We start from the raw sequence: 14,749 nt of genomic DNA, 5'->3' as shown, positions 1-14,749 counted from the left end.
ATAGATATTCCAGAATAGGCAAACTGAAATTTCAAGAACCTTCCACAACTGATAAATACTAAAACAAATCACCATCCTGGCTCTAGATCTTGTCAGTGGTCCTTCATACAACAGCACTAGAGTATTCTTTCAGTCATATTGTCACATCTCTTCACTATGATGAGCATTGAAGCTAGCCCCTCCTGTCAAAACTTTGTGTTCGTGAAGTGGGCCTTCAGTTTCCTTGACTGAGAAGACTCCACATTGATCAATAGCTCTGGACTATACTGGTTTTCATATGGAAGAATGGACAACATCCCTGCTCTTTTGTCTTCTTGATGAAGGGTCATAATCCTCAGTGTCGTATATGACAGCTGGCAACAGACAAAGGATACAATACAACGCAAAGTGGCACTTTTGTAACATTTCTCATTCTCTAACTTTCAACAAAGATGTAAAAATCCGTACCAAGTGTTCCAGGCTGTATCTCACTGGCTAGTGCTTGGCATTACAACACTTTCTGTCATTTTCCTGGGCATCCAGAAAACATATGCAAGCCAGCTGTATTGCTTCTTTAGCCCTGTCAGTGAGGTGTTTCATTGTCATCTTGAATATTATCTGGTTGTAAGAGAAACAGTGTATCCATTACTTCAGCCTCACAATTGTGGAACAGAAAGAACAGTGTGAATCCTGTAGTGTCTTGCTTCGCTGTGTCAAATGTGACTGTTATGGTGGACAGCATTTGTAAACTTAGAGAAAGCTTTTGACAGTGTTGAATGGAATACTCTCTTTCGAATTCTGAAGGTGGCATGGATCAAATACAGGGAGCGAAATGCTATTTACAATTTGTACAGAAAGCAGATGGCAGTTATAAGAGTCAAGAAGCATGAAAGGGAAGCAGTGGTTGGGAAGGGAGTGAGACAGGGTTGTAGCCTCTCCCCGATGTTATTCAATCTGTATACTGAGCAAGCAGTGAAGGAAACAAAAGAAAAATTTGGAGTAGGTATTAAAATCCAGGAAGAAGAAATAAAAACTTTGAGGTTTGCCGATGACATTGTAATTCTGTCAGAGACAGCAAAGGACTTGGAAGAGCAGTTGAACGGAATGGACAGTGTCTTGAAAGGAGGATATAAGATGAACATCAACAAAAGCAAAAAGAGGATAATGGAATGTAGTCGAATTAAGTCGGGTGATGCTGAGGGAATTAGATTAGGAAATGAGACACTTAAAGTAGTAAAGGAGTTTTGCTATTTGGGGAGCAAAATAACTGATGATGGTCAAAGTAGAGAGGATATAAAATGTAGACTGGCAATGGCAAGGAAAGCTTTTCTGAAGAAGAGAAATTTGTTAACATCAAGTATTGATTTAAGTGTCAGGAAGTCGTTTCTGAAAGTATTTGTATGGAGTGTAGCCCTGTATGGAAGTGAATCATGGACGGTAAATAGTTTGGACAAGAAGAGAATAGAAGCTTTTGAAATGTGGTGCTACAGAAGAATGTTGAAGATTAGGTGGGTAGATCATGTAACTAATGAGGGGGTATTGAATAGGATTGGGGAGAAGAGAAGTTTGTGGCACAACTTGACTAGAAGAAGGGATCGGTTGGTAGGACATTTTCTGGGGCATCAAGGGGTCACAAATTTAGCATTGGAGAGCAGCGTGGAGGGTAAAAATTGTAGAGGGAGACCAAGAGATGAATACACTAAGCAGATTCAGAAGGATGTTGGTTGCAGTTGGTACTGGGAGATGAAGGAGCTTGCACAGGATAGAGTGGCATGGAGAGCTGCATCAAACCAGTCTCAGGACTGAAGACCACAACAACAACAACAACAACAATGGTGGACAGTATTGTATACCAGTCCCGGTCTTTCCATTTGACGTCAGTGTATATCGAGAGCATATCTGGCAACATCTTAATAAAGCGTTCTGTGAGGCCATTTTTCTGTGGGTGGTAGGCAGTTGTCACCCTGTGGATCTCGTCGCAACATGAAATAACCTCCGATACTAGTCTCAACTGGGAAACTTTTTCGCAATCCGAGATGCTCCACGCCTCAGAATGATGATTTTACAAGAAACCTTGCAAAATCTGGAGCTTTGGTAGCTGGCACGCCTTTGATGACTGTGGAGTGACTATTATCCACCAGTCTCATTTGTTGATTTCTGGAACCTTCCATAGAGGTCAACTCCGATCTGGTGGAATGGTGCTGCTGCAGATGGAATTAATATCATATGCCCCAAGGTAATTCGGGCATGTCCTTCTGTTGCTGGCAGTCTTGGCAGTGTCTAATGGATCAATAGAGACATGATTAGTGATATTTGTTTATGATTCTGTCTAGAATTTTCATGAATCCCTGGTGACCAGATGCAGCATCATGGAAATACTGTAGGATAGCTGGCCGTAGATGATCTGGAATGATGAGCAAACATTTCCATTCCATTGTATCATAACCCCTCTTATACAGTGTTCCACTTATTGAATGGAATACTCCTTTCGTCAGTTCCTCTTTCCTCAAGGACTTTATTGTTTTCAGCACTGCTTGATCTGCAGCAGTGTTATTTAATGCAGTGGCAACTGAGATTTCATCCACATTGCTGTGTTTTACCAAAGAATTCCTTGAAAGGCAGTTGGCATCTTTGTGTTTACATCTGCTTTTGTATACCAGTATGATGTTGCACTCTGTGCCTATCTCGTTTATTAATCCTATGGATCCTTCAGACTAGGTAGCCAGCATAGAGATTGGTAGTCCATCACAGGTGTGAATGATTTGCCTAATAAATATAGTTGGAACTTGTTGATGGCCCAGACAACTGAAAGGCAGTCTTTCTAAATTGTAGAGTAGTTCATATTAGACTTGAAGAGTGCTCTGGAAGCATAAGTTATCACCTTTTCAGCACCTTCCTAAATTTTTGCACTACAATAGCACGTATCCAATAAGTGCTAGTGTTTCCAGAATGAGATTTTCACTCTGCAGCGGAGTGTGCGCTGATATGAAACTTCCTGGCAGATTAGAGCACTTGCCCGCGAAAGGCAAAGGTCCCAAGTCGAGTCTCGGTCCGGCACACAGTTTTAATCTGCCAGGAAGTTTCAGTGCTAGTGTTGATGTGAAGTTCTGTGTTGGCATTCTCATCATACAAAGCTAGAACTCCTTAAGGACAAGGGAATCTCTTTCTTGCACCTCATTCTATGAAAACTTGGCATTTTCCCACAGTAGTTCTTGCAAGCAACATGTCTTGGTACACAAGTCCTGTATGAATCATCAGTAATACAAGCACATTTCAGAAAAGTTCTCACTGTGTACCAAGGAGTTGGAAAATTAGTGACTGTTCTTATTTTCTCTGATTCTGGATGGACTCCATCGGCATTAATTAAGTGCCCCAAGGTTTTTATTTCTTGGCTAACGAAAAGATACATTTTTGTATTCAGGTGGAGTCCTGCAGTCAGAACACATTTCAACACAATTGTCAGGCTTAGACATTCTTCAGTTGTTTTCAAAAAATAACAATGCCATAGATACATCACCCATTAAGGTTTTGGAGCACATTGTACACCATATGCAAGAAGGTGGCTGGAGTGCTGCATGGTCAAACAGCATAATCTTGAACTCATAGAGGTTGTTGGGTGTTAAAAAGACAGCCCTTTCCTGGTCAGCCTCACCAGCTTTGATTTGCCAGAAGCCTATCTGCATGTCCACCATTGAGGAATACCTTGCTTCTTCAAAGCAGTCTTGGGTGCCTTCAACGTCCGCAATGGGTAGACAGATTTTTTCATAAGTGTGTTCAGTCATCAGTAGCCAATGCAGAAACATCATGTGCCATCTCTCTTCACAAGGGCCACAGGAGAGGACCAAGAACACTCTGAAGGTTCAGTTATGCCGCCTTGCAGCACTTCTCCACTTCCTCCCAAATTACATGTTCAGCCTGCGACTCCCTACATGAATGTTGTCTAACTGATGGATAATCCCAAGTTTGGTATGGTCAGTGTGTACACGCCCCAGGACAACCAGGAAATCTAGGAAAAAAAAAAAAAAAAAACAGGAATTTTTTATAATTTCAGGGATTTTCCATTGTCTTACTTTTGAGTTAAATTTTTATAATCTGGTAACAACTGATACTCTAACAAAAACTTTTACTTTAGCCTGCTACCGTAGAATAATACTGTAGCAATAAAACATAAACAGGAAAGAAACACCAATGTAAAACTTACAACAAACACAGTGCGCACAAAAGTGTGTGCCGACAGCAAAGTGTGTCAAAGGCTTCAGGACGAAGACTATGCAATACTTCATAACAACTGTTTTTGATGAGTGTGACATCACAAAAATTTACATTTCTAACAGGTTGCTGGAAAATATTCCAAATGATGGTTTGAGAAGCATTACTTTCAAAGTAAATTTCCTTTTACACAAGATGAATTATATGACTTGTGAAAATGTGTGATGAATTTATTAAATCACAGACTGGTTGACTCTCATTCAAAACTTAACACTTTGAGGACCAGCCACTTAGAGAATTTTGGGGCCAGAAGACAAGAAATTTATGTCATCATTTAAAATTTTACTGGCATGTTTGTGTTTGATATATCTTAAGGGGTAACACCCACAAAGAAAAAAGACAATATTATATGTCAAAGCTTAGCTTTTCTTGTAGCTATACTACATGTATATTAATTTAAACCATAAGCTTTTCCTGTTTGTGTATCCGCTCTACTTAACAGTGATTTAGCTATTGGCTGACTACATAACTGTCCTATGTATTTGTATTTGTATTTATTTATTTATCCTGTGGATCACATATTGTACAAAGTACACATGATATAGGACAAGTCATTTTTCTTAACAAATATGTAGTTTGGAGGAAAAAAAGGGCAATGGACTGCCATTTAAAAAATGTACACAAAATTGTTCATTGATGAATATAGTAACTTCACATACAGAGAATACAAACAATTTACATGGGGAACTAAGAAACATGTAGGCAATGTAGTGCTACTTTAAATTTACACAAATAATCACTGAGATTAGAGAATAGTGAAAATGTCAACTGGAAACACAACAGAAGGACAATGTCATTTAAAAACTACATTAAACATGAAATTAACATTGAGATTTCACAGACAATTAAGTTTTAATACTAACAGAATGTGTACTTGTACATTCAAAGAGCGAGTTAAAAAATTTTGGGAAGTGAAACTGAAACATAGTTGTGTATAGTAGAAATTAGGTTATTGTTTTGCCTACAGAATGTTTTACTCTAATCACAGTATTTTACAAAGGAACTTTATAATTTTTCATTTCCAGGAATTCTTGTACTGAATAGAAACAGTGCTTTGTCAGAAATGCCCTTAGTTTATTTTTAAAGATTGGATCTGGAGCAGTTTTTATTTGTTCTGGAATTTTATTGTGTAATACGACACCCAGATGAGTTATATATTTTTGGTATGATGATGTCCTTGAAAAAATTTGATGGATATTAGATTGCCCTCTGGTATAATGAGCGTGTATATCATTGTTTTGGATTAATTTGCCTGTTCTTGAGAGGTATTCCCTGGTGAATAGGATTGTTTCTTGAATGAATAGGGATGGGATGCTTAGAACATTAAGTTTTATAAATTGACATTTACAGGATTCCAGCTTTTTGAGGCCACAGATTATCCTCAGTGCTCTTTTTTGTAGTTTAAATATATTTGTGCTGTGAGTTGAATTACCCCAAAAGATGATTCCATAGCGGAGCAATGAGTGGAACTGCGCATGGTATGCTTGCATTAGTGTGGATTTACTTGTAGTAGATTTTAGTATTCTTAGTTCAAGGCACAATGATGAGAGTTTCTTTGATAAGTTGTTTATATGTGTGTCCCATTTTAAAAATGTTCTGAATATCTGCTTTTATTTGCTGGTGAGGTAACATGACGTGAGCTATGACTGGCTGACAAAACTAGACGTAAGTGCTTCAGAAATTAACGTGTTGTGTTTGGTGGAATTCATATTTATACTTCCATAATTACGAAAATATGCAGCATACACATTGCTGCTACTTTTTGCTGGGTTTCATTTCCTAAAGTGCTGGGAAGTGGTATATATAAAAGCTTTACAACTCAAGAAATTGATAAGTTTTACAGATCTGATGGATATTTTCACCCAGCCAAGTGTGAATTATTACCCAGGAAGTGTATTTTTATCCAGGAAAAGTCTGGAATTTTTTTTCTTTGTCTGCATATACACGCTGTATGGTGTTTTATGATTACCACGGGCTGCTCGGAGTTTCCTGAAAATGTCTTGAAATTAAACCAAAAAGGCAGACACTCACAGACATTGTTCCTCAGTCAGCTCAGATGATATTGGTAGTTCGATAACATTTTCCTTCACTGTGTTGTCTGTAATAGTAACTGAGCATAATGTTTCATCAATGGCTCTGAGCTACCCTTACTAGACTGGTGTGGCTGTTCCTATGCACATACATTTTGGAATGAGTTGTGGCTGCTCGTGATGGTGATTCAAAGTTCTGCTTGACCACTTGCAGTGCTTATGGTTGTCGCTCGTATGTAGATTTACTTTGTAAGCTTGAAATGCTTTTTGCAATTGACAAAAGCTTCACAGTTTAACTTAGCATCTAGACTGATGACTGGAACTCATCTTGATGATGGCGGGATAACAATGTCTTCAACAACAATAAACTGCTCAGAGAATTCATTGTTATGCATGCTTGTTTGAATATGTTTGTCTCTCTGGAGCTCTGATCTCCCACTGGCTATGACTACTTACAAAGTTTGCAAGAAGTCCCCACTGACCTTAGGACTATATTCTGTTAAAATGAAATTTTCAAATCACTATCTTCTGTCATTGATGGTTATTCTTGCACCACTTGTTCCCAGAGAAAGAAGGCCCTGTGTTAACTGGTGTCTCAACCAGTTGTCCAGCAGTGACAGTGTCAGTGAGATTTCTTGACATCTTAGTAACTGTTGTCCATGGAGGAGTTACATCTGTTGGGGGTATCATCCCCATAGATTCTTCTTGCTCAGTTTTCCTGAGTTCAGCAGCCAGGCGAGTGATTGGTGCTTCTGTACAGTGACGTAGAACAGCTACGACATGTTGGAAAGTGACCCTGTCCAGGATACAGCAATGGGTTGCATCCTTCAGGTCGACTATAATCATCTGCAGTTGACTGACTCCTGAGTTCAGCAGCCAGGCGAGTGATTGGTGCCTCTGTACAGTGACGTAGAACAGCTATGACATGTTGGAAAGTGACCCTGTCCAGGATACAGCAATGGGTTGCATCCTTCAGGTCGACTATAATCATCTGCAGTTGACTGGCGTGAATAAGACTGTTGTGATGGTTGACATCTTCCAGCGTAATAGTATTCGAACACTCATTTTCTTTCTCTGCAGTAGTGTCTGTGTCCAGGATATCCACAGTGTTCTCTGTTCTCCAAATGACTGTTGTTCTGTGGGATATTATACTTTGCAATTGAGTTGGTTGTACCTACATTAGTTAGATGCTGGATTGTCATTTGATGGCTTGGCATGAGTTCAAGTCTGTCAAGTCCATTTTTCCCGGCACATTTGACTTACGTCAGAGATTGATGCTAAAGATTGATACATCATTTCCTAACATTCTGTATTACCACCTGACATATGGGGTCAACATTCATGGCTGCTATAACTTAAGTACACGGTCTGACATTTCAAGCTGCCATAAACTGCTGTATCTCTTCTCTTACTTACCTGTTTTATGAGAGAGGCAGGTCACGATAGGCTTACACAACTGCCATAGGGACCACATTTAGGAGTTAGTTACATTTCTTTCACCCAAATCTTTTTGTGTTGCATTTCCTCAATGCTCTGGCACCACTTGATGAATTCCTCTGTTGTTTTGAAATCCTTTACTTGAAGAGGTTGATACACATTCTTCTGTTACTCCTTTCATCAAGTGTGTGTGTTTGTCTGCTTCCATAATATTCATGTTCATATTCATAATGTGGCATGGGCAACAGCCTTGCCGCAGTGGATACACCAGTTCCGATCAGATCACCAAAGTTAAGCGCTGTTGGGTATGACCGGCACTTGGATGGGTGACCATCCGGGCTGCCATGCACTGTTGCCATTTTTCGGGGTGCACTTTGCTTCGTGATGCCAATTGAGGAGCTACTTGACTGAATAGTAGCAGCTCCAGTCAAAGAAAACCATCATAACGACCGGGAGAACGGTGTGCTGACCACATGCCCCTCCTATCCGTATCCTTAGCCAAGGATGACACAGCGGTTGGATGGTCCCAATGGGCCAATTGTGGCCTGAAGACGGAGTGCTTTTAATGTGGCATAGGGCCAAAACTTCTGTATGTAAAACTGTATACGAGGGTTGGCTGAAAAGTAATGCCTCCACTTTTTATGCACTCCTGCGCAGACGGTCGGTAAATGCGATTTAAGCAACATGCGATCATTGAATTCTTGACAGGAGAAGGTGTCGCCCCAAAGGATATTCATCAGAGAATTCTTGTGAAAAGCCGATTGTGCTTGGAATTTCTTTCCGAGTGATACGACAATCGTCCTGAATCAATCTGTCAACATTTTGCTTGTGAAACTCAGTGGTTGCTGTCCAACTCTTTGTTTGTCACGCAGGTCAGATGATCCCGCCTCAACATCTTTAAACTTATTCACCCAACAATGCACAATACTCACATGAACACAATCACCATAAACTACTTTCACTGTCTGATGAATCTCCTTTGAGGTGACACCTTCTCCTGTCAAGAATTCAATGACTGCACATTGCTTTAATCGCATTGATTGACCGTCTGTGCACTCAACACTGTAACAACACAACCATTCAATGCTAAGGCTTCCCGCCAACTGGAGCTGTAGAGAAGAGGCTATGGAACAAGCCAGTATGAGGGGCGTTTGAAAAGTCCGTGCAAAAATAAAAACTGCTTAAGTGTTTGGGGTAAACCTTTTTTATTTTTTGACATAGTCTCCTTTTAGAGTTATACAATTCGTCAACCCTGTTCTAATTTTTTGATCCCTTCTGAATAATAGGATTTGTCCACGTCTGCAAAATAGATATTAGTTGCTGCAATCACCTCCTCGTTTGAATAAAATCCTTGTCCTGCCAGCCATTTCTTCAAATTGGAGAACAAATAATAGTCCAAGGGAGCCAAGTCTGGAGAATAGGGGGGATGTGAAATTTGTTGGAATCCTATTTCCATTAATTTTGCGACCACAACGGGTGAGGTGTGTGCTGGTGCATTGTCGTGATGGAAAAGGACTTTTTTGTGGTCCAATTGCCAGCGTTTTTCTTGTAGCTTGGTTTTCAAATGGTCCAATAACACTGAATAGTATGCACTTGTAATAGTTTTATCCTTTTCGAGATAGTCAATGAGGATTATCCCTTGCAAATCTCTAAAGACAGTTGCCATAACCTTTCCGGCCGAAGGACTTGTCTTCGCCTTTTTTGGTGCAGATTCTCCCGTGGTAACCCATTGTTTAGATTGTTGTTTGGTCTCAGGAGTATAGTAATGTATCCATGTTTCATCCACAGTGATGAAACGACACTTAAAGTCCTGCGGATTCTTCCTGAACACCTGCAAACCATCCTTTCAACACTTCATACGATTCCGTTTTTGGTCAAGCGTGAGCAATTGCTGAACCCATCTTGCTGATAGCTTTCTCCTGTCCAAATGTTTATGCAAAATATTATGTCCCTGTTCATTCAAAATGCCCACAGCACTAGCAATCTCATGCACCTTAACTCTTCTGTCATCCATCGCCACATCATGGATTTTAGCAATGATTTCTGGAGTCTTAACCTCCTCAGGGCGTCCAAAACTTTCAGCATCACTTGTGCCCATATGGCCTCTCTGAAAATTTTGAAACCACTTATAAACTGTTCTAATGGAAGGTGCAGAGTCACCGTAATGCTTACCAAGCTTCTCTTTAGTCTCTTGAGGTGTTTTTCCTTTCATAAAGTAATGTTTAATCACCACACAAAATTCTTCTTCGTCCTTTTTTTGACTATCACTCGATTACCTTGATTCACACAAATGCCAAACACAAAGAAATAGACCAATATGGCTGAAATTTGGTGTGCGTTCTTTTGAAAGATGCTACTAACTAAATATGACCTCGATACGCGCCAGTGGTGCCATCTCTCGGACTTTGCATGGACTTTTCAAATGCCCCTCATACCTGTTGCATATGAATGCTGCCAACTGTTGAAGAGTTATGAAGGTGGAGGCATTACTTTTCAGTCAACCCTCATAGTTGCCTCATAACATTGGGTTCTGTTCTTCAGTTTTTCTTCTGCTAAGTGGAATCTCTACTGATTGTCAACAAATGTTTTCTTCAGTTTGTCTGGAATTTGTCTCGGCTATCAAGCTTCTCTCCATTGTTCTTGAATCACAGCATGGTTGTGCCATGCAAGTAAAAGTACACATTTGCCAAACATCATGTTATCCCGCCTGTTGTATTTGGCAACTTGGTCAAATCCTTTCAGCCTTCTCATCGGGTACTGACGAGTCTCTCTGGAAAAAAACTGGTGGATGTCTGATGTGCAACTGACTTGCTGCTTGTTTGGATTCTGTTGGTCTCCTGAATATATGGACTTTGGGAACAATGGACGCTTGTATTCTGGTTCCTGTCCTTGTAGGTGACTTATTTTACATTGCCTAATTGGAGCCACGGTTGATGTAAATGTTTGAATACCAATTATCTCCACCAAAAAATGTCATTTTGTAAACAAAGCAAATCCAAATCTAAAAGTGGGTTGTCAGTGAAGCACAACCCTTCGCACTGAAAGCACATCTATTACGAACGCCAGTGTACAGCTGGAACAGAACAGAACTGTCTTCTTGGACAGAGTGTGCTGCTGTTTATTCAGACATCATATATTCCAGAATACAAAAACATTACAAACATAAGAAAGTTTGAAAACCTTTCAGAAATGATACATAATAAATAACAAATACATGCTGGTGACTGGATTTGAACCAACAACATGCAATATGCCAGCCGGCAATGCTAACAGTATTCTGTGCTGGACTATTTGCATGGCAGTATTCCTTGTCTTGTATGTAGTGGTGTGTCTGGGCATAAAGTTTTGATCTGTGTGAGTAGGAAATTTGAAAATTTCTTCACTACAGTCACTGTAATTGTGCTTGAAGTAATAATTTTCAAATGTATGTGGGTTACTGTGGAGCAACATCAAAATTTCATAAATGTATAGAGAAGAAACTGTTAGTATTTTTAAACAGTAGATGAAAGGAATCTCTCTGTTGGGCATACACATATCTGATGATTTTCTTCTAAGGAAAAAACTGAAATTTGTCATATCAAATGACAGTGTTAGACAGACATCAATATTCAGCAGAAATACATCTAGTCTGAGACATGTTGCATACTAGTGACAGGCTGGTAGTGGCTGTTCTTGAGTATAATGCTCTTGGTTTAATTTCCCCAGAAGATTATGCCATACCTAATAATTGATTTAAAGTAGCTTTGATACACTACTTTGTGCTTATGTGAGTGACACCAGGTAAAACACACACTGCCAGAGCTAGGCTATCCAATTTATTTGCTAAGAAGTATATATGTACCTTCCATTTTAAATTTTTCTTTGGATTTAGGCCTGAAAATCTCACATGGTTTACTTCAATCAGTTCCTAATAAATTGTGAGCTATTTTTATCTAATCATTTCTGGTGATTTAGTCCAAAACTATGTCACCTACCTGGGTCTTAATTAAATTCGGTTTCAGTCCATTTTGATGAAACCAGTATTCCAGAGATTATAGAATATTTTGTACAGTATCTGGCTTTTTTCCTAGGGCATTTTTTTTAAAATTAGGACTGAGGTGTCATCAGCAAATGAGACTAAATGACCAGGAACATTGAACAGCAGATCATCTGTATGCAACAGAATTGGATACAGATCAAGTATCGAACTTCGATGCGTTTTAAAAGATATCTCATGGTATTGATAGTAACTACTCATGCACTGCACATTTCAGAACTTTTAGTCCCATTCCTTTTTCAGTAGGCTGAAAAACACTTATCTGGTAAAAGCGTGACAATAAGGAACAAATTGAAATTTGTCGTACCGAATGACAGTGTTAGACAGATATCAGTATTCAGCAAAAACACACCTAATCTGAGACATATTGCTTACTACTAATGGGTGGGCAGTGGTTGTTCTTGAACATTTCTTGATGTATGGCAGTGGTCACTGCTGTGTTTCTATCTGCCTAGTATTCCAAAGTGAACCCTCTTTCACATCAAGAAAGAGAGTATGTTTAGCCACTGATTGCATTTTTCTTTCTAGATTTCAAGAACAATTGTTTATGCCACTTTTCCTATTTGTCACTGTTATTGCTTAGTAACAATGCACTCTGGTTTCATCTCCATTACTTTCAGCCAGGAAGTGACACGAGAATTGACATGCTGATCTTTCAGTTGTTTGATTTTGATTTACTTGCATGTTCTGTAAATTGTATTCAGTAATTGAGTATGTAAATGAGATAAATAGGGATTTTTGATGAAAATACATAAATTTAGAATTTATGTAGCAGCAAAGAACTCAAATAAAGTTGATAGGAAATAAAGAATAAAGTGTTCTCATTAGTAGTTACTAATAGCCAGCGCTACCCAGTTCACACACTTTCACTTCAGTCCAGAAATTAATATTAATCCCTAGTTTTCTCTCATAATTGTTATAGGTATTTCCATTATTTATTCATTACATAGTATTTAAATTTTCTGTTACAGGAATACATAGATCTTTCATCAATAATGATACGAGCCAAGCCATATCATGACAATGAAGAATTGCTCCCCATGTGTTACCGTTGCTCTACTTATAACCCACTGATGAACACATCTGGAAATTGTTGTACACAATGTAGGCAACCATTTGTGCATTCATATGTTTCCTTTGGTAAGCATATCAGAAAATGTGCTGCTATACATTTAGACAGGAATATTCATGCTAATTGTGTTTTACAATTTGTGCAGAAGTCTTGCCACTTGTGGAATTTCAACTAGAGGATGGAATCACTGATGATGAAGCTGTCCAATTGATAGAAGCTGGAAATCCATCAAGTTCTGCAAATGATGGGTGGAAGCAAGGAGGAAGTGATCACTACCAAACGTTACAGTTTGATGAATCTTCTACCAGTGTAACAGATCTGTTCACTGCAAATCTCATGAACTTTGAGGTAATTCTGCAATGTGGAAGTATAACTGGTAGCAGTCCAACACTTGGAGAGGGCTATTATTCGAGAAGTTTACCTGAAAAAAAGAACTTCTTTTTGCTTCTGGTTGTGAGATTTGTGTAACGCGTCAGTATATGATAGAACACTGATAGCAGCTGTGAACTAAATTACATTTGTAATCATTTTATTATTATAAAAATCAAAATATCTTAGACCTAATCCGTGGCCTCATCTTGAAAAGGTTTAATAACAACTTCCATCTGTTTATTATAATGGTTTTCAATTTTGTTTTACTTGATAAACTGGTAGCACAAAAATATTTTAATTTTGATTCCAAATTCTCTCTACCTTTTTCTAACCTGTTTACCAAACAAACAAGGCAATTTGTCATTTGAAGCTTTGATACCTTTACCCAAATCTGATTTTAAGTTTGTAATTTCACTCATAAATTCCTTTTTAATGTGATTATTCATTTCCACCTTTGAACTACTAATGTCACTTTTGGTACACATGTTGTCACTCATCTTAATGCAAAATGAAAAACTTTTATTGTTAATACCACCACCAAATCTGCCTTTCTCGTGACATCTAATATCTGTTTCCTGTACAACTGTACTTTTGTACCATATTTGTGTGTTGCTTTCAGCACTTTCATTACTGTTCATATTACAGCATTCAGTAGGTGAAGCTCTTGACATTTCACCAATTATTTGATTGTCATTTACTCCGTCAGAAGAGACTGTATCTATTTTGGATTTAAATCTACTGTCTTCATAAGGTTCAACTTTAAATAGTACTTTTTCCTCCACTAATTTCTACCTCCTGTCAGTCTACATTGAGCACACTGTCCTTCACTGTTTTGTCACTTCATTTGAAAAGATAGTGATCAACACTTAGAAACAGAAATAGATTCAGTTTTCTTTCAAGTTGGCTGCTGCTGACTCCAATCTATTCGGCTGGGCCACTAACTCCGTATGTTGGTATCCAGCAGATCCTCTCATTAGCTGAAATGCCTTGAAGATTATGTCAATCTTCTTTCTTCTCATATTTAATAATCCTGTTTCAAAGATTATGGACTCTTTCTAATTTGTCATTGGTTGTCCTGCCATTTGGTGCCTTATCCAGGGTATTTTGTCTGCTAGGCATTTTAACACTGCTGAATGTAATTTTATTTTGTCGGTTCACTTACCAAGTCACAGTTTATAGTTCAATACCTTCACAGTCATTTGCTCACAACTTTTTTCTGCCTCTACCATCAATTGTTTTCGACAGTTTTTGTCACACATCTCATTCTCAGTGCAGTCCTCTCATAAATTGTTCACAATCACTGATTTTTAAATTACTCACTCTTAAGTAATTGCAACCAGTGCAAAGATGGGACTAGTCCTCACAGGGAAAGGCACCATGTGTAAGTAGACTTACTTGGTTGTGGTATCTTCTTCCATGGTTGTACAAAATATATAAAAACAAAATAAAAGTTTGGACATTGTAACTATGTTCAACATAACAATAACAGGGCCGCAGCTATTACGCCCATTTATTTTCTTTTGGCATACCAGCAAGTGATGACCAGTCTCTAAC

General features: G+C 38.6%; 1 protein-coding gene across 3 annotated transcripts in view; it reads left to right on the top strand.

Moving 5' to 3' along the window:
• Positions 1–14,749, top strand: part of LOC124795389 (intraflagellar transport protein 122 homolog) — a 242,550-nt gene that overhangs the window by 178,406 nt on the left and 49,395 nt on the right. For all 3 annotated transcript variants that reach the window (XM_047259406.1, XM_047259414.1, XM_047259422.1), the window contains 2 exons: positions 12,723–12,891; positions 12,969–13,171. In XM_047259406.1, the coding sequence (XP_047115362.1) occupies positions 12,723–12,891; positions 12,969–13,171 (372 nt within the window). The remainder of the gene's footprint in view (positions 1–12,722; positions 12,892–12,968; positions 13,172–14,749) is intronic.

The sequence above is a fragment of the Schistocerca piceifrons genome, chromosome 1 (assembly GCF_021461385.2).
Source record: "Schistocerca piceifrons isolate TAMUIC-IGC-003096 chromosome 1, iqSchPice1.1, whole genome shotgun sequence".
Taxonomy (NCBI): domain Eukaryota; kingdom Metazoa; phylum Arthropoda; class Insecta; order Orthoptera; family Acrididae; genus Schistocerca; species Schistocerca piceifrons.
Note: the sequence above shows the minus strand (reverse complement) of the source record. Positions and strands in the feature narration are given on the sequence as shown.